This window comes from Purpureocillium lilacinum (genome assembly GCF_023168085.1).
Source record: "Purpureocillium lilacinum CBS 284.36 DNA, scaffold_7, whole genome shotgun sequence".
NCBI classification, from domain to species: Eukaryota; Fungi; Ascomycota; class Sordariomycetes; order Hypocreales; family Ophiocordycipitaceae; genus Purpureocillium; species Purpureocillium lilacinum.
In genome coordinates, this window is record NW_027072117.1 from 86,121 (window position 1) to 111,874 (window position 25,754).

Genomic DNA, 25,754 nt, shown 5'->3' on the forward strand with positions numbered 1-25,754 from the left:
AGATGCCCATCTATACTATCGTGTACTCCACATCCATATGACTCTCCGTGGCGGCTCAGCAGTTAGCCACAGGCGGGATTGCAAACTCTTGAAACACGCCCATGCAAGGCGGTCCTTTGCAAACCGTCGCCGTCCTCCGCGTCAAGTCGTACCGGACGTGCGCCAGCGTGATCTGCCTCCCGCGATACGGGTAGTCGGGCACGCCACGTACCGTACAGTCCTCCATGTGCTGACACACCGACGACGGCGCAGAGAGATGATCGCAAAACGCTTGCGTGACATCCTCGGGCGTGAGCCCACCGCCTGTACCCTTCACACCCGCTGGCCGCCGCAGACCCTGCGCGACACGCACATCGCGGAACCACGTACTCCCACCCGGGTTCCTATCCGCCCAGCCGCTCGCATGGAACGCCGGGTTAACAAAGTGATTCGCGCCCACAACGAAGGGGTAGTCCCCCACGGGGGTGTAGGTCGAGGACGTGGCGTACGGGTACGCGAGATGCACAGCCGACGGCGTGACCTCCATGTTGAGCACAAAGTTGTCCGCCGTGCCGACGACAAGCCGGTTGGAGACGTGCCGCGGCGCGTTGCGGATGTTGATGAGGCCGTTGGAGAAGTTGATGTTGTGGAGGAACTGGCGGCGCATGAGCGTCATGGGCAGCAGCGGCGCCTGCTTCTGCTTCTGCTTCTGCTTCTGCTGCTGCTGCTTCTCTTCGTTGACCAGGAGGGGGAAGTAGTCCTCGGTGGACATGAGCGAGCAGGCGCACACGGCGAGCCCCGCGGCGTTGATGCCCGAGCGGCCCAGCTGCCCGGCCTCGGTGACGAGGAACATGGCGGGGATGCCCTCGTCTGGGTCCGGGTGAACCTCGAGCAGGAGGGCTGTGTCGTTGGTGTACACGCTGGCGGACATGTCCCAGTTCTGGGCGAGCAGGACAGAGCCCGAGGTGGTGGCCTCGGCGAGGATGCCGGCGGCGGTGCATTCCTGGAGGGAGGGGTCGTGCGAGGGCTCGTCATCGACAAGGTGGGTGGTTGTGGTGCCGTTCGCGCTACGGCCGTTGGTATAACCGTTGGCGTTGGGCATGATGCCTTGCGTGAGACTCTCCACGGCCATGGCGCTGGCAATAGGTGCGGCGATCTCAGGCTGCGAGGGGATAGACGACGCCTCCTCCACGCTGTCGGACGGACAAGCACGAATGCCCGCGCCGCGGACGCGCGCCAGGTCGTACCGCGCGTTGAGGAGGACAATCTTCTCGAGGTCCACGCCCGCGCCGTCCGCGATGCCCTGCATCTCGGGCAGCGCCTCGGGGAAGAACTTTTCCACGCCGGGGATGTACACCTCGTGGATGATGCGCTGGCACATGTCCCTGTGGCCATCATCAGCGGCAGACGCTTCAAAGTGCGAGGCCTTTCACATCATAGCGCATGGTCTTTGCTCAAGTCCTGGAGCAGGAAAAAGGGACCTAGTCTTGGAGTAGGAGAAGGGGATGCGGTGCTGGAGCTGGAGAAGGGGTCCAGTCTTGGAGTAGAGGAAGAAAAGTGACGAGCTCGAGTGGAACGTACCATGGCAGCAGCTTGCCTGGCTGGCTGTAGTGCTCGAGGCTGGCGAGGATCTTCTCCCGCGCCTGCTGCCCGTGCGAGAGGCCGCGCTCATACGGCGGTCCGCGGACCACGACGTGCTGGTAGTTGGTGGGCAGAGCGAGGGAACCCATGGTGACTGACTGATTTGTGGCTTGAACAACTGTCTGTGCGGGTGTCCGTTGTGGTAAGGACAATGGCCATGGCCATAGGTAAAGTAGCTATCGCAACTGGTCGCGGTGTGTCTTCCCCCTTGTTACTTATCTTGTTTTCTTGGCCCTGCAGCCACCACGGTCAAGTATCCGCCTCGTTCGGTGACCCTCGATAGTCCTCCGGATCGGCATGCCCCATCCGATAGTGTTGACCCATCTAATGGTCCGCCCCGTCGCTCTCAAGCAGTTAGGGCCTGTCAATCCTGTTGACCGTTGAGAAGAGTGCTTACCTCGGGGAAGCCAGTGTGGTTCAGTCGGCATGACTGCCCGCTTGGGCGGCCGACTTACACGACCCCAGCGTCAGCGTGTCCACAGCTCGGCGTCTTAACCTGAAGCGGTAGTCATGGCGACTGGAGCTTCCCCAGATTCTGCGCTCCACAATCTTTTCTCCGCACTCGCACATGCACCCCGCGACTCGATAACCCTGCGCTGCGTGGCTGGCTGGGCGCGGTGCGTGTTGCTTGCTCGGATGCCGCGCGCACCTTGGGGACGAGTGACCGTGCTGGGGCGAGAGGGACGGCATATATCTTGATGCAATCGCCGCCTCCTTGGGGATGAGAAGATCGGGTTCAAGCTGTCGTTCGCTGCTTGCTTCACTGTCCAGACCTCCGTCCTGTAACAGTCCTTTACAGGCATTGCCTCTCCTCATCTCTCCGGCCACCGTATTCCTGGGGGTGCTCTCCAAGATGCACGACGAGGAAAAGACCAATGCGCCCGTGGCGGCGACAACGGCAGCAGCAGCACCTCATGATGAGATCGAGGCGCACCCGTCGCAGACTGCCGACGTGCACCACATCGACGGGCACCTCTTCTCCGACAAGGTGCCCACCAAGCACGACGACGCGCTCGACTTTCTGCGCTCGACTGGCGACGACAACTTTACTTACACGGATGACGAGGCCAGGAAGGTGCGCTGGAAGATTGACCTGTACATGATGCCACTGGTGAGGCCTGTCGTTGCGACCTCTTGTCTCGGTGTGTTCAAGCTGACAGCTCTATGCAGCTTCTGGGTACATTCACGCTCAATTTCTTGGACAAGGGCATCCTGTCCAATGCCTCGGTCTTTGGGCTCCGAGAGGATGCTGTATGTCCCCGTTGAAGTCCCTACCTAGGAGGCGTGGCTAATACAGGCGCAGCATCTCGAAAAGAGCCAGTATAGCTGGGTCGCCAGCATCTTTTACTTTGGGTGAGCACTTATGACCGCGTTCCTCGCAACGTCTGTCGTCTGACACACACAAAGATACATGATCGGCCAGCCGCTCAACGCATACATGCTCCACCGCGTCCCCGTGGGCAAGTGGCTCGCCGGCAACGTCCTCGGCTGGGGCGCCTGCATCCTCCTCGCCATCACGGCCACTAACTTCGCCGCGCTGGCCACGTCGCGCTTCTTCCTGGGCCTCTTCGAAGCCGTCAACAACCCGGCCTTTGTGCTCATCACGGCGCAGTACTACACGCGCAAGGAACACTCGCTGCGCGCCTGCGCCTGGTGGTCCGGCAACGCGGTGGGTTCCTTCTTCGGGGACCTGATCGCGTACGGCATCGGGCACGGGCACGGCCCGCTGTCGCCCTGGAAGTACATGTTCCTGGCGTTTGGCGGCGTCACGGTCCTGTGGGCGGGCGTGCTGGCCGTCTTCATGCCCGACTCGCCGTGGAAGATGAGGGTGCTGTCGGAGCGCGAGAGGAAGATTGCCGTGCTGCGCGTCATGTCCAACCATACGGGCATCAGCAGCTCGCACTGGAAGTGGGAGCAGGCGCTGTCGGTGTTTACGGACCCGCAGGCGTGGATCTTTTTTGCCATTGTGTTTGTCCAGTGTCTTCCCGGAGGAGGCCTCACGGCTGTGAGCATCACTTCGCTCATCCCTCGTTGCGATAGTAGCTGACCCTCGTCTCGCAGTTTAACAAGCTCATCCTCACCGGGTTGGGATACACCAACCTCGAAGCGACGGTGTACTCCATGCCGGAACACGCCATCCACCTCGTCAGCATCGTGAGCGCGTAAGTCTTCCGCACCCACTGCATCGAGCACGAACGTATCTGACAGAAGCCAAGGGGCATCGCCGGCTCCTACATCCGCAACTTCCGCTGCGCCATCATGATCCTCTCCAACATCCCCCCGCTCGTCGGAGCCCTTCTCATCAACTACATCCCCGAGTCGGAGAAGCTGACGCGCCTCGCGGGCGTGTACCTGCTCTTCACCTGCACGGTGAGCTACATCATGACCATGAGCCTCGTCGCGTCCAACATCGCTGGCATGTCGCGCAAGACGACGGTCGCGGCGGGCATGTTCCTCGCCTACTCAGCCGGCAACCTCGTCGCCCCGCAGCTCTTCATTTCCACCGAGGCGCCGCGCTACGAGACGGGCTTCCGCGGCATGATTGCGTCCTTTGTCGTGCTCATCCTGCTGGCCTTTACGCTCATGGGCTACCTGATTTGGGAGAACAGGCGGCGGGATCGAGTGTATGGCAAGGTGGACCCGGACGAGCCGCAGGACGACTTCTTGGACAAGACGGATAGGGAGCTGCCGTACTTTCGCTACAGCTGGTGATTGTTTGTGAATTGAGCGGCCGGGGATGAGTCTGTAGTTCTAGCTAGCGTTAGCGACTGAAGCCCTATCGTTGAGTCTAAGCATTGCGAGGGCCCTGTAATTGTCTCATGAGCCGGAGGGCAAGCAGCCGCCGCCGACAACAACGGCTTGCACATAAACCGCCGATAAATGCACATTTCTGTAGTCAATCCGCCGCAAGGCGTAGTGCGACTGTGTAGTAATTAGCTTGAGTATGCAGATTGGAAAGGGACTGGACTTATCGGTCGCCTGCGGCAGGGGATGTCCGCACTCCGCACCCTGTGCTTCGCCTTGACCCTCCAACCCCAATCTTATGGTGGGGTTGGTGAGGGGGTGGTGGAGTTCAAAGGCTCAGTGCGTCAGCTGGTGGGCGTTCCCCAAATCCCCAGATCGTATTTAGACCAGACTGTTTGCCTGCCGGCGTGGTTTGGTTCCCCGGACTTACACACATCCTTCTGGCACCTCCGGCGAAGTTTTGTTTACGGACCTAATGAGCCAACACCTGCGGCGTAGCTTTCATGGTAAGCGTCAATGAATACGCCGGTTCGCAGTAGCTTGAATTATATTATCGTGGGCGCTGACCCTGTGACAGGCTGTTTGACGTGTCGCAGGCGCAAGGTTCGGTGCGCTGGCGGAGACCCCTGCCAGAACTGCTCACGGATGAACATTGCCTGCCAGGCGCCATTTGAAGCCAATTGGAAAGTTTCAGTTGGTGTTTTGGACGAGGAAAAAGGCAAGGCCGGCAATGCCAAGCCGCGAAAAGTGCGACAAAGTCGCGTTGTCGCAACGTCGAAGACTTGCGAGGCACCTTCACGGGAGCAGGCAACAGAAACGTCCCTCAGCACAAACAGTGAGCTGAATGGCAAAAGTCTGCCCGGCACGGCTCCAATATGGTCGGTAGAAGAGCCCACACGGCGCGGTCAAGATCTTCACGCTGCCGAACCCGCGCCCTCCACCGACTTCCCCAATGCCGGCCTCTTGCCGTGGAACAGCACCTGGGACTTTGACTTCTCCCTTGATCCGTGGCTCGATTATACCACGCCCTTTTCTGACTTTTCGTCTTGGAATCCCGACAACACACAATTGCCAGACGACACAACCTTGTCCACGCCGACATCCCTCGTCTCGTCCACGAACCCGCAGCCCCTGCAACCCCCACAACCCATTGCGCCAGCTGTGGGCGACGCAACAGTTGTTCATCGACAAGCAAAACGCCTGAAACAAACCCCAGCGCTGGACAGTCACCCCACACCGGAACAAAACATCAATCAAGACGAGTTTTTCTTCCAGCACTACGAGCATTGCATCAGTGGCTGGGCGTACTCCCTGAAAGACGACGGGAAAGGCAACTATCTACGATTTGTCTTGGACTTCATACGAGATCCCCAATGCCACGCCGAGTCGCCTTTCCGGCTTGCCGTTCTGGCATGGACGGCAAAGCACTGGGCAGTGGCTTGTCAGCCTGGGGACGATACCTGGAGACAGTATTACTCCCGTGCGACAGCGGCACTGCAAAGACTAGAGGAACAGGGTGCAACTGAAGCACCAGACGCATGTCTTACAGGGCAGAAGGTGATGGCTTCTACCTCCGAGGTCGTGATATGCGCCAGTCTGTTTCTTTGTCGCTGCGACGTCCTCAATGACGACCTCGGCTCAATCCTTGACCACCTCGAGACGCTGAAACAGCAATTAGTTGTCCACCTCGATGGCACGGAGCTCTCTGCATTTGCCAGCCAGATCCTCCTCTGGCTCGGCTATCTCCACGTCCGGGTGTCAATTTTCACCCCTTCCCCCGCAGTCAACAGTCACGGTGTATCGACAACGCTCCTGGACGCCATTGCGAGCCACTCCGACTACCAACAAATCCTCGATCGCTCCCAGTCCTACCTATCAGAAATATTTGGCGACTCGTATCCCGCGGAGGAGCTGCTTCAGGATGCAGAAAAGGCTCCCGTAGCGGTCCGGACTCACGAGACGTTCTGCCTCATCGCCAACATGCTGCGGTATCGATCGTGGAAGCGAGTGGCCGCAATACAGGGCGACGCGGCGACACAATTGGAGCTGGAAAACGCCAAGGTCGAGGCAATTAACATTGACATCAGGAGGATGGACGTGGAGTTTGGACTGGCCATGGCGACCAATCCGTCCGCTGCCATACTGCGTGAAATATGCTTCCAGCAGCCTGCGATGCACGTAGCATCGGCCCGGTCAGCTCACCCGATCAGCTACTACAACGTCAAGCCGACTGCGTCCCCCGTGTCTGTCACCACCCTCGCCAATCTCCAGCTTGTGAGCTCCCCGGGCTCGACGGGTGTGACCCCACCAGAACGAGAATCGATGTTGGAGGATGCTGCCCAGGAAGGCTCACTGAACCGCACCTCATCGCAGTGGTTGGCATGCTACGCCGTTTTCCTCACAACCAAAATCCTCTGGTCTCGACTGCTACATCCGACCTCCCGCAGCGAAAGCTCCGCCGCAACCGCAGTAAAGTCAATCCTTGACATTGCCTTACACTTGCGGCGGGCGCACGAGTCTTCGAGCCCAACAACGTCATGGCCGCACAAGATGCCAAGGTCAATGCTATGGCCGCTCCCTCTGTTCGTCGCTGGCGTGGAGACCACAGATGAGATCCATGCGGACTGGATACGGGGCTTCATGAACGAGGTCACCTCCTCTTGGGGTGGCGAAGTGGCCATGTCGGCCAAGGGACGGGAGCTGCACGGGAATGGCGGTCAACGCGGCAATAACATGAGCAGTGTCAATCGGGTTCAAACGTTGATGGGCCGAGTTCGCCGACTGCAAGACCAGCTTGGGTGTCGGGTGGACATTGAGGGCGTGGTGAGGGAGATGAGCAGTGAAAGTGGCGGCGGCTTCATATTGTAGAGTTGTATACTGCTGGCTCGTCTGTTGAACTCACTATATACACCGCATGCACTTGATGTCCTGCAAGATGCTGAATAAATAGCATTACGGTCGGTACTCGATCCACACTATGCCATGAAAGTACACAGAGAACCTCTTCGGTCCTGATAATACAGTGGAACACCGGGGCCAGGGGTGCCGCAGGGGATCAATATGGCTTCGTCGTTGCCGGCCCATTCGTGGCAGTCCGCAAGTTCTGATATGGCGGCAGGGGGGCCGACGAGTACATCGGCACATTGGTGTAGCCAGGCTGAGGCGCAGCGTATTCCCACGGTTGACTGACGTATGTGGGAGGCGGTTGTTGAAGACGACGTCCCTGAACGCACCAGATGACAAGAAGAACCCATCCGATGAGCTTGCAAATACCTCCTAAGACCAGTAATACCACTCCGCCATAGAACTCGCCGTAGTTGTCGTCAAAGTACTCCGCGTTATAAGCCGATGCGCCGATCAAGGCTCCACCAATAATGAGCAAGACCAGAGCTAGTATGAGAAAGGATACGGGCCACCACCTGGACATTCGGACGCGGCGGGGCGGAGGAGGGTAATGCGGTAGGAACGGGGTAGCTGTCTCGTATGCCATTTTTTTTTCTTTCTCTGGCTCGAGGAGTTGCAAATGGACGGGGAAGGGAAATGCTGTCAATGACGAAGAAGCGTCATATCCGGGCAAGGGCGACCAGTGATATGGGGGCCGAACGGTAGACAAGTTCGGACGCCCTAGTTGTACATCTATTCCCTGCGAGCGTTGGCTGGACTGAATGTGTTCTTTCGAGCTGAAGATCGGACTGTTCTTCACGCCACTGGGATGCCGGGTTGCCGTGTTCCCTCCCGAAAACGTGCCATGCACGACATGGATGCAAGAAGCCGTGCCTTTATAGCTTTCCGCTTGGCGCTCTCCGTGTGGAGAGTGTCTGGCGACGCAGGGCCTGCCGCGCTTCAAGCCCACAGGGACCGCAAATACAAGAATCGCGTCTTCCTCAAACGGGCGCGTATCGCCATCACTTTTCCTGGCAGGCAGATATATTTGTCACAGGTTCGTACAAATCGATGTGAAAGTCAAAATGGTAGGGCCGCTAAACATAGCAAAGTGCATGGATCCTAAATGCCCCTGCCGTCCAAGAACCCGGGGTGCATGTGGTGCCCAGAATTGAAGAAAGCCATGATCGTGTTGCTTTTCGCTGTCAAGACATGGTGAAGGAGTACCACAAGCTGGCCATCCGGTGGGATTTGGCGGCGGCGGGCTGAAGTGAGCTGAAAGCCAGGTCCGGCTAGCCACCCGGCCACAGGCGGCCGAGGCACGGTCCGCAGTTGTGCAGACGGGTGCCGTGTGCGTTGGCAAGATTGGTCAATGGCCCCGTCCATAAAAGGGGCTGGTGAAATACGAGAGATGTTTAGTCGAAGATGCGCCACCACAACTGCGCAGCCGTGGAGGCTTCTCGTATGCCTTACCGTTGTAAGCGCTTTGGGAGGACCCCCGAACCGGGCGCTGAAGTAAGTTTGGCGATGCGCCACAGGCTGTCACCGTGGAGAAACCCGAATCAGCCACACAATCACTGACGCCGCATACTGTGAGGGCATATGTATTCTGAGGCAAGCTCTCTGCACCGAAGGTCTTGTTAATAAGTGCTCGAGGGCTGATATTTCGCTTCCCGGCGTTTTGCTTTGGGGGTGGCAACAGTTGGCATTGTCGTTGATGTCCTCTGTTCCTCGTATTCCCGCGTGTTGCAAGGCGCCTGAGCAGCCAGGACCTCCGGGAATATTTCCTACTGTGGTGCGTGGCACTCAGCTCTTCCCGAGACTCCCAGTACTGCTTCGTCCTTTCTCAGATTCCAGCTCCGATTGATGGCGTCGCTGTGGCTGCTTCGCTTCGCTGGGCTGCCCACCAAGCCACCCTGTGCTCAGGACCGGCGCGACTTAGACTCTTCTTGCTCCTGCGGGCGACGAAGGCTACGGGCCATCTCGAGACTTCACCCAAATACGCATCGCCTAAGAGGAAGCATGTGCACGTCTTGCCTTACGGGTCGAGTTCCGCTGGCGAAATCTGCATGGCCACAGAGGACCGCTCCAGCGCAGCAGATAACGTCCCATACTTACCGGGTCCTCCCGCAGCTGTAATACAAGCCTTCGCGGTGATGTAGTGTGGAGTCTCCAATTCGCCGCCCCGTTACAGTGACCAGTGCCAGATGACTGACGAGCTTGATAGATGGTCCAGGTCCCGGTGGCGGCTTTCTTGTGGCTTTGGAGGCATATGCCACGTACAAAGGGGCCGGAATCCTGACCACAGCTCCTGTTAATCCGGACTCCCTCGCTCATAGGTCAGCCTTCAGGAGTGTGCCGCATTCCCGTTCGGAAAGTTACACGTACACTTGCACTCCATGGCACATGAGAATCGCCCGACTGGACGGTGCCAGAGATATCCCATTCGCGAGGATCCGACGCACGGTGCCTGGAAATGCTTGGTGTGGCACAAGGACTCCAGCCAGAGGCATACTCAACTGCGACAGCATGCCTTCAGGTCTGTTCCGTCAAAACTAAGGCACTGTCACCTGGGGCAATGCCGCCACGATCGCCTGTAGGGAGCCTTGCAGATGCTCAGCTCAACTCTATTCGCAGTGGCATGTTTGAGCCAAGGCCCCCCCAGCTCTGAGCATTGAATTGGCTTCCACGCCCCGAGCCCGCCTCTTCCTCTTCCGACGCCGCGCCACATATATGGCCGAGACGGTACGACTGGACTGCAAGGCGCGCACGTCAATCAGATCAAACCGCACGATCAGGTTTATACGAACCGAGCTCCACCTGGCGACCTGATCTAAATGACTGTCTTTGCTCACGCGTCAGAAACGGTTCAATGATGGTCCGTTATCAAGGAAATATAATTGCATCATTTCTTATCGCGGGAGTCTGCGCCAGACTGATTCCGGCCGCTGTCAGTGCAGACCAGCCGCTCATCACATCCCACGTGTTGTCCGAAGCCGGTCCTCCTCTCACAGCAGCGCCTGTCTACCATGCCAGGCCCTTGAGGCGCGATGACAGGACCGACGACAAGACATGTGGCTTCATCAACAGTGGCCCGGCCAAAGGTACGTGGCATTTTCATCCACGTTTTCCTCCCTAATCTGCTGACTTGCTGACACTTGGTAGGCGTCCCGTTCGTATGCACAGGAGCTTTGGGAGAGAACAGATGCTTCAACGATAGCTCAGCAAGTGCCATCGGCTGCTGTTCCGCCACGAGCGGATGCGTCATTCCGACGGCATGTGTGCCATCTGCCTCCCAGTCGCCCTCGAACAATATCACCGCGCATTGGTGGGTAATCTTGTGCTGCTTTAGACAACGCGAACAGACTGCTGACCCGTTGTGGCGATAGTGGGAGTTCGGCATATCCTGCCTGTGTGACGTATAAGTTCCTCAACTCAGACCTTGACGGCTACTCAATCATCGGGTGCGGCGTAACGGAGGAAATCTTCCAGATTTACACCAACTCGACGGCCCCAACTACAACGACCAGCTCGACCACCACGACAACTACTACAACTACCACAACTACGACGCCCCCGCCGCCGCCGTCAACAAACGTGGGTGCCATTGTAGGCGGCGTAGTCGGAGGAATCGGTACGTACCACTTGCTTTGAGTAAAGAGTAAGGCTAACTTATGTTCTAGCGGGCCTCATTGTGCTGTGCCTCGTAGGGTACTTCCTTTTCCGCTGGAGACAGAAGAAGAAGGCTTCGAAGCCTGGTGCCGAGCCGTCTGCTGCTACTGACAATCCACCGATGATGAACGTTGGTGCAGCTGGCGATGGCATGGCGCAAGACTACCGTTACAGTGTGGCCAAAACCTCGGTGTCAGAACCGACGGGGATGGGTTCACCGACATCGCCATATCCTCCGACCTTTAACGGAGGCAGCTCGTCGGTGTCGCCGCCGCCCAACTATGTCGGGGGCTACTTCGAACCTCGGGAGCTGCCAACCACGCGGGCAGATGGGGAGTTGCGAGAACTACCGGGAAGCCCACCCATGGGTTGAGAGAGGCTGGATAGGAAGGCATCTGGACGCCGCGAGCCCAGGGCTCTGTTTGACTGGATCATGGCATCAGCAGTCTCACAGTTACCCCTGGCTTAGGCTGCAGAAGCCGAGAGCTGATTCCAATGCCTTTATTATGTCTGAAGGGACTGCTTTGGAGCGCCATTGCGCTCGGGCTCAGGGTGATGGCGGGCCTCGCCCACTCGAGAAGATCCAGATAGTACCGCGTCATGGGGGCCAACACATCCTACTCGTTCGCTATGGGCCTCCCGCGGCCCTTGCATGTCGTTTTTGTGCCTGTTCTGTGTAGCTCGGTGGACGGAGACACTTGGCCGTAAGGTGGCCGTGGCCAGTGATCGCGATCGCGCCTAAATATTGTTCACCATCAGTGGCCGGTCGATGAGTGGCAGCTTGCCGTTGTCGCGTTGTCGCAGACAATCGGTTGGACTACCGCTACGGAGTCTAGCTGCGTTAATAATTCCATTCAATTACCAAGCCTCAGTTGCTCCGCGAACATGACGTGTAGCAATTCGTTCATCCAGACCAGCCATTTCAGCACCCAGATCCCCGCGACAGCCTATTCATTTCCATGCCGGTAGCATCTCAGGCCGCCGATTTGAACAATTGAGTCCTGCTTGCACACGGAATGCCCGCTACGTCTTTGAAGCAATGGAGGGTGGTTGGTACAGACAGTCGGTTTGATGGTCCCAAGTTTGAGGACGCACCCATCCCGACGTTGGGCGAATGGGACATGCTCGTCAGGATCCATGCCGTGCCGTTGAAGTCTCGCGACTTGATGATTGCCAGAGCAGGTTAATCTCTCTATTGCGCCTCTTAAACGAGCTCTTATCAATTCCACCAGGACGACTACCCTTTCCCCTTGGACGGCCTCAGACGGCGCAGGCGAGGTGGTAGATGTCGGAAGCAAAGTCACGCTGTGGCGGAAAGACGACAGAGTAGTTACTCTCATGATCCGGGGCCATTTGTACGGCCCATTCACTTCGGCAGTTCGCAGACGGGACTGGGTGCGAGCATTATCAGCACGTTGCGGCAGTACGGCGTCTTCACGGAATGGGGCCTCGTGCGGGCTCCTAGCAACTTGACTTACCGGGAGGCGAGCACCCTGAGCTGCGCAGGCATTCGCCCCCGCGAAGCGCGCCCCGTTTCGATTTTCGCGTTTTTCATGTCAGGATGTCAATGCGGATTTCTTGGAGAGATTGAGCTGCATGCATCTCATCGCGCGGCCCTTTATAGAAACAGAAGAGAACCTGATCCGTGGTGTAGAATAATTAGAAACGATGCCGTTGGCGACACTTGAACTAAGAAACCAAGCACATGTCGCATTCACTTTCAGCCGAACTGCAACGCATATAGCTCGGTGAGGAGCTGAAACCTTCTTTTTGTTGCGCATCGTGATTGCGAAGCTGACGAATATTATTGGTTCACCTTTATTTACGAGTTCGCGAAGCCGGGACACTGTTCCAGTAGTTGGTTGGTTTGGGGAGTAAGTCATGGTGGCGGTATGCTTGAAACTCAGACAACAAGAGTTCTGGCTGAACTTGTACCTTGCCATTCTAACCTTAGTTCTAAGTCTAATACAATCTTCCGCAATCGAGGTCTTGTCCTCGGAAATACTAGAATGGGCTTGCTGCCACGACGTCCAAATATGTTCAGATCGATGGGCTGCCTGCACAATGAATAGCCAGAGCTGAAAAGCACAAAGCTAAAATAGTTTAATATTTCGCACCAAAGAAGCTGCGGCGCCGAAATTGAGTTAACACCCCTCCCCCTACTGTAGTCCGCAGTTGAGAAGTGAAAAATGTATAAATCAGCACGATCCGGAGCACAAGACAACCTCCAGTCAGGACATGATGTTCGCAATCGCACATATGCCCTACTTCCGCAGTCACATTCAATTCTGGCAGCTGTTAATCTCCAAACACTCGTACAAAAAGCTCTTACAAAAGGCTGAAAGCCATCTTGAAAGACAGCATGCATGAACTCGCCGATATTAAACATGAAATCGAAGTTCATGGCAACGCGGTTCAGGCGGATCCCCCGGCGAGGGTGACTCGCCAATCTGACCGCGCAACTATTGCTATGAATGGTGCGACTCATCTCCATTTCCCTATCGCTTCACCCACTATCGTCAATGGCCAGCGCCTTAAGGCCGGCAAGATTTTTATCCGTTTCAAAACTTATCCGGGATCCCGGATTTCCTTCATAAAGGTGTATGACGGTAGCACCAGGCTATATGGCGAGGAAGCCAACGAGACGAGCCCAAATGACATTCACATTAATCGTGAGTTTGAAGTTGACAAGACAGTTGAGTGGGGTATCAATGTGACAGTGGGGGTAGAGGGCTCGGGAAATGCTCAGATCGATATCGTTGGCGTGGGTGTTGTTTTCTACTAATGTATTGCCACTACTGCTGCTATTGCAGTACTACTACTACTACCAATGTTATTACTACTACTGCTACTGTAGGCAGTCATCATTCAAGTTGATGCGTATATTTGAGAATAAGACACAGAAACTGGCCCATGCATGAATAGTATCCCTTCCTACATTCATGAAAGTACACAGTTTTCGTCCCGTCACGCGGGAACATCCCTCCCCGCCAAAGTTTGTAGCGCCGTTCTTTGCCCATTCCGCTCCCCACTACGTCTCGGCCCGCATCTGACGGGCCAGCCGTCCGGCCGGCCCGTTTGACCTTTAGCGCTTACGTTGCCTATAGCTACTTGGGAGGTCCGTGGACATCGGGTGGCTTCAATCGATCGGGAGGCTCAATTGCAAGCACCAGAAGGCAGGCCAGCTGGCACTACCTTGCGTTCACATTCACCCACAGCGTGCAGAATGGAGAGTCATGGTCAATCACACGACTGCCCAGGTCTCGACGCAAGCCCGCGTCTCGTACTGCAAGTGCCACTTTGTACCCTAGGGTTGAAAAAGTCGACTCCGTATCCCATGGTTGACGTTGCGTGTTATAGCTTGCTTTGGCTGATTCTCGCAGGGGCAACACAGCTTCTGTTGGCCCTGTACCTGCCTGGAAGAGCTCGCCGAAATTGCTGCAGCGCCGCCTCCCAACCGTTGCACAAAGCCCGCCGCGGTGAGTGCGTCGGCCACCAGCGCATGCCCTTGCCATTGATTCATTGAAGGGGCCACCGCCAACCACAGCCAACTGTAGCGATAGCCTATAGGTAGCCAGTCTTCCGTGGCGTTTGGAGCACATGCCGCGCAATTCGTAAAGAGTCTTCGTTGTGGTTGCTGGTGTCAGTAGCTTGTAAGCAAATGCCTTGCAGAGTGAAACGGCAGCAACGGCGCCGGCTTGCGTCCATTTGGGGACGGGTGGTCATCAAAAGTCGTTGGAGCTTGCCGAGTTGCATGAGACTCAACCTGTTCTGGAAGGCGGAAAGCCTGCTCGTGTTGGCCGAGCCAGCCAGCCAAACCATCTCGTTCGGCACTTGTACTTCGTACCGGGCCTGGTACCCGTGCTACGGCGCTATGGCCACGCCTATCCTTATGAAATGGTCTCTCTCCTTCGCTCGACTGTGAGGGACCACGTCCTCAATCCCTCTCGCCGAGGTCCAGAAGGCGGGATTCTTTATCGAGCATCATGCTGCTCTCAGCCTCTGTCGCGGCTGCGCTAGCCGCTTCAGCTTCGGCGCAGCTCATCTGGAACGCAAGAAGCAATGCGCCGACAAGTCCACATGCAATCACAGTTGATGACCATACCAGCCATCATGACACGCACCAGCGGCCAATGGGCACTGGCGACCACCAAACGGCCCATGGCTCGGCGCCGTTCAAGACGGGCCAGTATACCCTCAAGGCACAGGACAACAAGACGTGCCCCACGCACGGAGAGTCTCAGTGGACCGGCACAGTCGATGTTAGCGATGCGCATCGCCTGTTCTTCTGGTTCTTCGAGAGCCGCAACGACCCTGCCAACGACCCCATCATCGTCTGGATGAACGGTGGTCCCGGCGGGTCGTCCATGGTTGGCCTCTTCAACGAATTGGGCCCCTGCATCTTCGACTTGGACTCGGCTGAGCCGAGCGTCAATCCGTGGGCGTGGAACAACAACGCGTCGCTGCTGTTTCTCGATCAGCCGGCCGGCGTGGGCTTTGCGTCCTTGGCTGAGGGGGCGCCCATGCCTGCAGCCGACTTGGACGGCGCGGAGAGCTTCCAGTCGTTCCTCAACATTTTTTTCGGCGAGATATTCCCAGAGAAGGCGGGCTTGCCAATCCACCTGGCGGCCGAGTCGTACGGGGGACACTACGGACCGGTTTATCTGAAGCACATCCTCGACTCGCGCGCATATGACTCCAAGTCGGCATTCCGGGGCAACATTACGTCTCTCATCCTCGTCGATGCTCTACTTGACTGGACAGGCAACGCCGTCGGCACGTATGAGCTCTTGTGCTCCGACTTTCGCGGCCGGGACATCATTAACGCAACGGCGTGCGACAATATTCGCCATGCGATCCCCGAGGTGGAGCGATTGGGCATGTCGTGCGATCTGAGTCAGGACGGGCACGAGTGCGTCGCCTTGGACGAGCAGTACATGGGGCAGATCGACGTATACTACCGCGAGCTCATCAACTCCGGAAAGCGCAGTCCGTTTAACAGTAAGCGACCTTACAAGCCGTGTAAGAACGACTGCCTGTTTTACTGACGGAAAACACAGTCCATCAAGAATGCCCGAACCTGCCGCTCTGCTACCCCGGCAAGGGCGACTTCACGCGGTACCTCAACCAGGAGCACGTCAAGGCGGCGCTCGGCTTCCCCTCGTCCTTCGTGTACAGCGGCATCAACCTGGCGCTCAATGACGCGTACGTGCGCGGCCACGACCCGCTCAAGCCGACTACGCGCGAGCTCGCGGCCGTGCTGGACGCGTACGAGCAGCCCGGCCTGGGGAGCGACATCCGCGTGCTGGTGCTCAACGGCAACGAGGACTACATCGTCAACACGCCGGGGCAAAAGTTCATCTACGACTACCTCGTGCGCTGGAGCGGGCAGGCCGACTATCGGCTCGCGCGCTGGAGGGAGCTTCCGCGGGAGCTGGCGGCCGAGGGGTTCTGGAAGGGAACTGACGATGGAAGGTTGGTGTTTGTGGGCGTTGACGGGGCGGGCCATATCGTTCCAGGGGATGTCAGGGAGGGGAGCTGGCGTATTCTTCAGCGGTGGATCGAGGGAGGATGGCGGCGCCAATAAGTTAGTGGACCTGGTGAGCCGCCGCCTCCCGACGCCCCCGGCCGTCCGGGCCTCGGGAGGGAAGGGCCTGGAGGTCGCTGATGGTGGGCCGGTCGCGGCGCCATCTCCGGGCAGTTGATCCCCCGTAGCGTCCTAGAAATGGCAGAGGATGACTCCGTCTGTGGCGACGACAGCTCGACTAGTCCAACTTCTCACTGCCATCTCGTCACACCATTCACGCTCTCACATCTTACAAATCTCACAGCGCATCCCACGCCGCCAGCATCTCCATCACACCACCCGCCCATTCCCCATTGCCCGACCTTGCCCATGGATCGTCCCGTCCCATGAGCTCCTCCGCCGGCGCTCCCCTTCTGCGGCGGCGCAACGGCCGCCCGCAAGCATGTGATCAATGCCGAAGTCGCAAGGTCGCCTGCGACCACACCCAGCCCGTGTGCAACCGCTGCCGCGCCACCGGTCGCGAGGGCGAATGCACCTACACCATCTCCAGCTCGAGGCCAGTCCGAGCTTGGGCCGTCGGCTCGGCACGACCCGTCGCAGGCGAACGCCCTCGCCAGAGCCTGAGCCAGAGCCTCAGCCAGGGTTCACCAAGCACAGGCGCGGCAGAGGCAAGGCCTGCAGCACAGCCGCGCGCCTCGCTCCTCCCGACCGCTGGTTTCCCGGATGGGCCCCCTTCGGATGTGGTGACGCCCTCGCCCAGCTCCGAGGATCAGGCATCCGGTCCGCCTTCGGCGCGGCCAGGGCCCGGCTTCTTCGGCATCCTGAGCCACTCGGCCGTGTACGAGGAAACAAAGAACACCCTGTCGCTACTGCAAGGTTTCCGGCCGTGCCTCCCCGGCCACGGTGACGCCGCGCAAGCTCAGTTTCGTGATCCGTCCCAGGTGCTATCATCGCCAGTGCGGGAGATGTGCATGGTCGTCTTGCGAAGCATTCCTTGCCCTCCCCAGGGCCACATCTCCCTGCGCATGTCGCCGCACCCGTACGATGGCTGGGCGCGCGTGGCCGCTCAGCGCGTGCTTGCAGGTCTTTACGAGCGCTTCGGGTCGCACCTCGGCACCAACCGAACGAATGCCCAGCTCGAGGAGATGGCCCTGTTCCTGAGCAGAAACACTGCGAGGCCGTTCAACGACAATGAGCCGGACCCGGACCGATGGATGGGCCAATTCTCCGGCCAAAACCTGCGATGGGAGTCTTTGGGCCTGCTGTTCACATTCAGAGAACTGGGTGGCGAGCCCCTAAGCGACGCGGACCACGACATTGATCAGTTTACCTGTGGGCTGACCAAGCACTGGCCTGAAGTTGCCCAGGTATGCCTCGGGCTCTGCGTCGACCTCACGCGGAGGTTTTCGGACGGGAATAGTCTGCTTTTGCAGCTGTGCATCAGGAGGACTGTGGCCGAATCGATATTGTCCGGCGACGCAAGTATGTTAATTGAGAAATCCCCGACGGCTAGACGGACGTGCTGACCCCAGTCCCAAGGCGCCTCTACTTGGAGATGTCTCGCAGAATCCGTCTCCCTCATGACTTTCTTGGGTCTTCATGACGAGACAGAGAGCCCCGACTATCGTCCGACGCTGAGTTCAGAATCGAGGCGACGGATTGCCGCCCACGTCTTCATCATGGACAAAGTTGTCGTCTTGTTCACCGGTCGGCCGCCCCTAATTGGCCATCGTTATGCGTCCACACCGCTGCCGCTAGATCTCCCAGACCAAGTTCTTCTCGCCGGCGACGAGGCCATAGCCAGAGCCTCGGAGTCTCTGGACGAGAGGGGCTGGAACACGGAAGGTGGTCTGTACTCATCGACCAGCCTCCGATCTCGTTTGATGATTGCTTTGATCCGTGACGAGCTCATTGAGATTGCTCTGGGGCGGTGGAAGCAGACACCCTTTGAGAAGCTGCAGTGAGTGATCGCTCCTGTGTCGCTGTTGATCCATAGACTTACCAGAGCAACAGGGCCATCAAAGAGCGGCAATTACAGACAATGGCAGAGTTCCCGCTTTCCCTCATCTACCAGCCTGGGGAGCTCGACTCTCGCTCATCAAGCCCCGGAAGGGTATACGCCAAGCTTCTGATACAACTCGAGCATTTGCAGAACCTCTTTGTGGCGGATCGGTTGCTGCTGAGGAGAGGAGATCTCGATCAGGGTGACTTGCTATTGACAAGCTTCGAGATGGTCTCGTTGACGCTGCTGTTTTGGACGAACAAGGACAGGTTCGCCCTGGCACGGCCGGACTTCGCCTGGCTAGTAAGTCCCATGGTCCTGTGGGATACCAGGTCTGAACCGACGCTGACAAGAGACAGGTCATGGCCTATGCCACGCCCGCAGGCGGCATCCTGTGCATGGAGCTGCTCAACCCGTCCTTCACCGGCGCGCACCCGCGCAACGCCAAGATCACGCGCTCGAGCATCATCCAGAACCTGAGCTTGCTCATCGGCTTCCTGGACTGGATCGGCACGGGCGCCGCCAACGGGAACCTGTGCGCCAACTGCAGCGCCGTGATCCAGCATGTGCTCGACCACACGCTCAATACAACGGGATCCAGCAGCTGGCCACCCGAGGCCTTGGACGCGATGCAGCTCGACTTTAACTTTGAGCTGTTTGACACGTTTGAGTGGCTGCGCACGGATTTGTCGAATGAGTAGTGTGTGTGCTTGCCAGTGTGCCTATGCAGGAGTAGGTCAACGGGGAAACGTTTCGAGGGTACCCAAGCAGGACATACAACGCCAGAGCAGACCATCGCTGCCCGCCGAAGCAACCAGCCCTTCGGTATCCGCTCGGGATTCGCCAGACCGACGGCAAGCGCGCAGTAGCTGCTGGCAACGTCGAAAGAGAGCATCCCGATCTCCTACCCCTCGTCCGAAGACGTTTGGAGCTCGGACCAGCGACTTGGTGCCCGGCCCCCAACCCATCTCTCGATGCCCAGATAATAACGGTCTCGTCGAGATGCATTTGGCCCTTTTAGAAGTGTCCTTCTGGGTCCACACGTTCGCTTCTCGCTTAGCTGCCTGTTCACCCTCTTCTTTTCTGGGCCTCAACTCGAGCTTTACACTAGAGCGACTTATGCGATCGGTCACGCCCGAAAGCTCTACCGGCGTGGCCCGTGCATGCAGATGCATGGACAACGGCCGGTCTCCGGCCTAGCACCACCTCGAGACGGAACCAGAAAGCTATACGGCGTGGCCGCGTGCCAGCCGGGACGCATTGTCGAAAGTCCCAGGTGGTACTGAGGCGCACCGCTTACTGACCTGGCGACAATACGACAACAGGGTGCATTACGCGACCGGCCCTTTATTGGCTGCAACCATTGGAACTGGTACAAGCATTCGCGGATACCTGCATGCTGACTGAGGGCCAGCTCGGCAAAGGTACTCTGCCCGTCCTGAGTAAGTGCATCCCGGCCGCAGAAAATAGACTTCGTACAACGAAGCCACATGGGAGCGTTCAAGTCTGTTCGCCAGTCAACATCCCGCACGGCCACTCCTGAACGAACTTGCAGAAAGCCAGTTGGCCGGATGGTATACAGAAGGCGCTGATGCATGCCGTGTGCCAGCATTCATCATGCGTTGATGCATGATGACTGCAGCAGGCCCATGGCTGTCGCTGTCATCATAAATACCAACCGAGGCCCTTGCGACCGCAGACAGGCCAGCATTCGTATTTGTGTACTCACCCTTGTCAAATAATCAGCGGAGTCTGCCCTTGCGCTCTCATCATGCGGCTGTCCACCTTTGCCCTCGCCTTGCGACTCCCAGGCGCTTTAGCGGCGCCAGCAACGAAGCGAGATTCTCCAGCCCCGTTGATCATTCCAAGAGGGGCTGCCTTAATTCCCAATCAGTATATCGTCAAGCTCAAGGATAACAGCGGTGCTGCCGCCGTCAGCGACGCCCTGGCATCTGCCCACGATGAGGCTACCCACCGGTACAACAATGTGTTCAAGGGGTTCGCAGGACGAATGGATGCGGCGACCGTTGCACGTCTTCGCAACGACCCAAACGTGTGTTGCCGTGCCTCAAGCAGGGCTTTCATAATGGCTCACTGGGCAACTAGGTTGACTTCATCGAGCAAGACGCCGTATCAAGTATAACTGAATATGTAACCCAGTCGAAAGCCACTTGGGGAATTTCGCGGCTTTCCCACCTGAAGCCGCACATCAGAAACTACACGTATGACTCGACTGCTGGCGAGGGCACCTGCGCCTTCGTGCTCGATACCGGCGTTTTTGCCGAGCACCCGGTGCGCCCAGTCTTTTCGCGTCTTTCACTTTCGGGTCCTTGTGCTTATAAGGCTACAGGACTTTGAAGGCCGAGCCAAGATGCTCAAGTCGTATGTCCCAGGCCAAGACACGGACGGCCACGGCCATGGAACCCATGTGAGCGGCACCATTGGCAGCAAGTCGTTCGGAGTGGCCAAGAAGACCAAGATCTACGGGGTCAAGGTCCTCGACAACAATGGGAACGGAAACAACACGAGCATCATGGAGGCCATGGACTGGGTGGCCAAGTTTGTCCGCTGCGGCCAGTGTCCGAAGGGAGTATACGTCAACTTGAGCTTGAGGGGCAGGTTCTCCGTCGCGTTTAACAATGCAGCCGCCGCTCTGGTCGAGGCCGGCGTGTTTGTCGGCGTTTCGGCCGGCAACGACGGCGACAACGCCGGGTCGTACTCGCCGGGCGCGGAGCCGACCGTTTGCACCGTCGGAGCGAGCGATAACGACGACAACGTCCTCCTCTGGTCCAACTACGGTGAGGTCGTGGATGTCTTTGCTCCCGGCCAGGATATTCAGTCAACCTGGATCGATGGCGGATGGGTTCGTATTCCCAACAGACCGCTCCTTGCTCCTGAGAGGGCGGCATTAGCATGTGCATACTGACCAACGAGCCAGAACTACTTGGACGGGACTTCAATGTCCACTCCACACGTTGTCGGCCTGGCGGCCTACCTCGGTGCCCTGGAGGGGATCTCCGGCGGTGCGGTTTGCGATCGCATCAGGGCGCTTGCCAACAAGGGCATCCTGAAGAACATCCAGGACGCGGGTTCGCCTAACCTGCTCGTTTTCAACGGATACCCGGCGGCGACCTAGTAAAATGTAGTAGACTAACTTTTGGGTCAAGTTCTGTAAGTAATGAGCGTGGAGTATGTATCAACAACTTAAGAACTGTCGCAGCTGACCAGCAGCTAGTAACAACGCGCATGGCGGGTCACGTACAGCTGGCTTGTGAGGATCACATCAAACAATGGCCTGGACGTTACTGGCGGCTGGCCAGGGGATGCGCCATACTGTCGGCCATTCGTCTTGTCTCGTGTACGAAGTGGATGGAGCCGCTATCGGAGGTAACGAAGGATCTAACCGTATATAATCGATACTGGCAAAACTTGCATTGCGCTGCGCATGACCGTCCATCCTTCTGACTGGCCAAAGCTCTCGAACAACATGAGGTACAACTGGCGACGTAGCAGGCAATGAAAACGCGTTCCGTTGTTTGGGCAATCGGCGTGCTGTGGCGGGCCGGTGGTCGTGGTGCGCGATGCAGTCGTGGTGCGCGATGCAGTCGTGGCGTGGGGAAGAACATGTTTTATTCTCACCCAGCATGGACAAGGAGACGCCCTCTGAAAGACGCAAGAGCCGCACGCATTGCATGCCCAAAAGATTCAGTGCAGACATGCGAGTTTGATGAGGCTTCCGTGGAGCCGAACGACCGCTAGACTGCACGCAGGTAAGCGTGCTCACGCAACGGCCAGGATGAGGCTGTAAAGGCGGCCCAACATCCAGCCGATATTGCGGCTCTGTCAAATGTCAGACACCAGATAAAAACACATTCGTTTCGTCGATGGGGGAAATTGGAGAAACCTTCCGTCGGATGCTCTCGTTCTCGTCCTTCATCATCGACTCTCGTTCTCTTACTTAGGCCATCTTCACTTGGCCGTCCATTCACTTTTGTGCATTGCAGCACCTCACAGTCATTACTTCTTCTTCATAGCTCTACAATCGTCCAATTCTAATATATTTCGCAATGAATCTGAAGGCGGTACTTCTCGGCGCGCTGTCCATCAGCCTCGCCGCCGCTCGACCTTCGCCGGTGAAGCCATCCGCGGCGGCTCATAAGATCGTCAGCAAGTATGGCTGGTTCGGCAGCGTCGCGACGCAGGTCAAGGCCGCCGTGGAAGCCAGCATCGACCTGACGCAGCCCTTCAACGAGTTCAAGATCCCGAGCACGCTCTACGAAAAAGTCGGCCCCTACACGTTTGCCTTTGACGCGACGAACCGCCGCCTCTTCTTCTCCGTGCCGGACAGCCCCAACTACCCGCTGGGCTACAACTGTCTCATCGGCTTCGACCTCTCCAAGCCCGCCGGCGCCGCCGGGTCGTACCAGGAGATGTACCTGTACGGCTTCGGGCCGGGCAATGTCTCCTTCGCGGCCGTACCCGAGGGAAACGACACGCGCCTGTGGTTCGACGTCGACCCTGACGCAAGCGGCCACGCGCAGAGCCTCGCAGGCTTCCTCTGGCTGCCCAAGATCAAACTCTACAACCCATCGACCGGCCTCGTCAAGGTCTCCCCCATCAGCGGCGGCGCCGACTACTCCTCGGCGTACGACCCCGCGACCGACAGCCTCGCGATCCGCTACCGGCTCAACAACCAGACGCGCATGGTAGCGTACGACCCCGTCAGCGCCTCCAAGAAGGACTTTTCCAAGCCAAAGTACGACGTGCAGGTGCCGGCGCTGAACACGGCGTCCAAGACGGTGCGCGGGTGGGCGGTCCTGGCGCAGAACCTGTACGTCCTGACGGGCGATGCGGTGAGCGGCGCGTTTGCCGACACGAAGACGGAGATTGCAAACATCGACATCCGCACGCTCAAGACTAAGCAGGGACCCGTGGCCGCGCAGATCAAGCCCGCAGGCCTGTATGAGGCCATGCCGCAGGGGCTGGGTGTCAACTACAAGAAGGGAGAGTATAATCAGCTGCTGCTTGGCGTGGCCGGCCGGTCGCCGTATAACCGACAGGCGAACCTCTTTTCCAACTGCAAGGTCCTGGCTTAGATTCGCCAGGTGACGGGAGATAAAACATGATGGGCTGCCAGACATTTCACCAGCGGACAGCTGAAGAGCATTCTCGCATTGGGCCTGTGCCCGACCTGTAAAGGCACTGTTCAGCTGCTACCTAATTAAAGAAAATACATTCTAGTTCTGGCTAAGTTTGGTGTCCGGAGTGAATAGCTGAAGGATCCTGGAGACAAACTGGGAAACAAGTCAATTGCCGGCTGGCCCGGATTCAAGCGTCGGACCCGGTTCTCCGGCCCGGTGGAGTGGGGCACGGAGTCCAACTCCCCGCCGGCGTGCAAGCCGGGGCACCGCCGCCAACGGGCACCACGTCAATTGATCCCACGCGCAGAATTTTATTGATCAATACCTAGTCTGGGTGAAAGCCAGTCTAGCTCTCAGTCCCTTGCGGCACGACAGGAGCCCCGCCCCCCCCCCCCCCCCCAATTCCCCCAATTGACACACCGTTCCCCGTTCACGGCACTATCATCTGGTACAGCTCAAACCCTTCACCACGTCTTCTTTTTCACTCCATACTCCAATGTGCGCGATCTGTAAAGCATGCGCGTCTAGTTTACCAGCACGTATCGGAAGCGCGGCTTGCCCGCCTCCAGATCCAGGATGGCGCTGTTCGCGTCCTTCATCTGCCGCTGCTCGACCCACGGCTTAATGTTCTTCTCGAGAGCCACCTGCAGCATCTCGCGCATCTCGCTCGGGGACCCAATGTAGGTCCCCGCGACCATCCGGCGGGCGCCATTCATTCCCGAAGGCATGAACGGGATTGGGCCCTCGGGCAGACCGACCTGCACGAGAGTGCCATCTAGCCTGAGGAGACCGAGATACTCGGCGAACGGCATCTGTCCCAAGGTGAGTAACTGTATCTGCACTCGTCGTGTGGTGCATTGAGGAGATGCCGGCATGCCATAACTGACGAGCTGAACGTACCTTGGTCGAGGCGACAGTGTTGAGAATTATGTCAAACTTGCGCGCATTCTTGGTGGCCCAATCCGGATCACTGCCCGTCGCAATGTATCCATCACACCCCAGGTCCAACGCATCCTGTCGCTTGTCGTCCTTCCTCGAGATGCCGACAACCTCGTCCGCCCCGAGCGCCTTGGCAAACAAGACGGCGAAGTGCCCCAAGCCACCGATGCCAACGACGGCAACCCTCTTGCCGGGCCCAGCATGGAACCGCTTGAGCGGCGCGTATACGGTCGCTCCGGCGCAGAGCATGGGCGCCGCAAACTCGGGCGCCAGACCCGTCGGTATCTTAACGACAAAGTGCGAGGGCGCGCGATGGTAGAGCGCGTACCCGCCCTGTGTCTTGCTGCCATTGCGGTGCTTGCCAGCGTAGGTGACGATGCGACGAGCGCAGTAGTTTTCGCTCTTCTCGGCGCACTCCACGCACGAGTAGTCGGCATCGCGGTTGAGGCACGCATCGGCCTGGGGCCCGACGCCCACAATGTCGCCGACCTTGATGTCTCCCTCCGCCTTGGAGCCAACCCGGATGGCGACCCCGACGATTTCGTGCCCGACGACGATTGGGTACGGGACATCACGCTGCCGTTGTCAGTACGCGGCTCCTGCCAGGGTATCCCGTTCAGTTCGTCCTCGTACTCACCCAGCCAGACCGCAAGGTGTGCACGTCGGAGCCGCAGACGCCAGAGTGCGTGATCTTGATCTCGACGTCCGTCTCCTCCCACACCTTGGGCACGAACTGCTTCCAGACCATCTTGCCCTCGGCGGAGGACTTGTCCTCGCCCACCCATCCCTCGTACATGTCGTCCGTGGCCATTGTGAATTCGACTTTTGACCTCTGGTTTGTCTCGTTACAGGTGCTGCACTGCTTCGGGGCGGTTAAGACCAGCCGAAAGTAGCATAGAATCAGGCCGTTTCTTATAAGCAGGATTGAGAAAGATGTCACCATGAGAGCATGGCGGCAGCTCCCCTCATCGCGGGGCACAAACCCCGCGTGAGCCAGGCCGGACACACGTTCCACTTGTCTCACGGGTCGCAGCTCGACTCTAGTATTACCAGTAGGGGTATGGTTGCCTTGCGGCAGATAGACTCGACGCTAGACGGGGGTTCCCAGGTTTCCGGCCTCAGCCGTCCACAACGGGCGCCACAGGCAATGCGGAACGCCGTTGGGGCTGAGAAAGCCAAATGGGAGCCCAAAGCAGCAACAAACGCCGAGTTTGACGGGGCGGCC

At 58.2% G+C, this 25,754-nt stretch overlaps 7 protein-coding genes across 7 annotated transcripts; 5 read left to right on the forward strand and 2 right to left on the reverse strand.

The window, feature by feature from the left end:
* Positions 1-55: 55 nt before the first annotated feature.
* Positions 56-1,709, reverse strand: PLICBS_008933 (uncharacterized protein; the record flags this gene model as incomplete). The annotated part of the gene is made up of 2 exons (XM_018327767.2): positions 56-1,364; positions 1,561-1,709. 2 exons carry the CDS (start codon positions 1,707-1,709, stop codon positions 56-58), a joined length of 1,458 nt encoding a protein of 485 aa, XP_018173708.2.
* Positions 1,710-2,473: 764 nt separating this feature from the next.
* PLICBS_008934 (uncharacterized protein) lies at positions 2,474-7,233 on the forward strand (the record flags this gene model as incomplete). Its single annotated transcript, XM_065601503.1, has 7 exons — positions 2,474-2,731; positions 2,791-2,871; positions 2,924-2,973; positions 3,028-3,625; positions 3,682-3,782; positions 3,837-4,328; positions 4,962-7,233. The coding sequence occupies 7 exons, from the start codon at positions 2,474-2,476 to the stop codon at positions 7,231-7,233; spliced, it is 3,852 nt and encodes a 1,283-aa protein (XP_065457575.1).
* Positions 7,234-11,044: 3,811 nt separating this feature from the next.
* On the forward strand, positions 11,045-11,288 carry PLICBS_008935 (uncharacterized protein; the record flags this gene model as incomplete). The annotated part of the gene is made up of 1 exon (XM_018327764.2): positions 11,045-11,288. A coding segment is annotated over one exon (244 nt), but the record flags the coding sequence as incomplete, so codon positions are not given.
* A 3,765-nt stretch (positions 11,289-15,053) lies between these two features.
* On the forward strand, positions 15,054-19,150 carry PLICBS_008936 (uncharacterized protein; the record flags this gene model as incomplete). Its single annotated transcript, XM_018327763.2, has 6 exons — positions 15,054-15,921; positions 15,981-16,395; positions 16,908-17,929; positions 17,987-18,407; positions 18,461-18,752; positions 18,809-19,150. The coding sequence occupies 6 exons, from the start codon at positions 15,054-15,056 to the stop codon at positions 19,148-19,150; spliced, it is 3,360 nt and encodes a 1,119-aa protein (XP_018173704.2).
* A 1,070-nt stretch (positions 19,151-20,220) lies between these two features.
* PLICBS_008937 (subtilisin-like serine protease) lies at positions 20,221-21,585 on the forward strand (the record flags this gene model as incomplete). The annotated part of the gene is made up of 4 exons (XM_065601504.1): positions 20,221-20,502; positions 20,610-20,741; positions 20,800-21,312; positions 21,388-21,585. The coding sequence occupies 4 exons, from the start codon at positions 20,221-20,223 to the stop codon at positions 21,583-21,585; spliced, it is 1,125 nt and encodes a 374-aa protein (XP_065457576.1).
* A 931-nt stretch (positions 21,586-22,516) lies between these two features.
* Positions 22,517-23,545, forward strand: PLICBS_008938 (uncharacterized protein; the record flags this gene model as incomplete). The annotated part of the gene is made up of 1 exon (XM_018327761.2): positions 22,517-23,545. The coding sequence occupies one exon, from the start codon at positions 22,517-22,519 to the stop codon at positions 23,543-23,545; it is 1,029 nt and encodes a 342-aa protein (XP_018173702.1).
* Positions 23,546-24,114: 569 nt separating this feature from the next.
* PLICBS_008939 (uncharacterized protein) lies at positions 24,115-25,340 on the reverse strand (the record flags this gene model as incomplete). Its single annotated transcript, XM_018327760.2, has 3 exons — positions 24,115-24,402; positions 24,491-25,105; positions 25,167-25,340. The coding sequence occupies 3 exons, from the start codon at positions 25,338-25,340 to the stop codon at positions 24,115-24,117; spliced, it is 1,077 nt and encodes a 358-aa protein (XP_018173701.2).
* Positions 25,341-25,754: the final 414 nt, after the last annotated feature.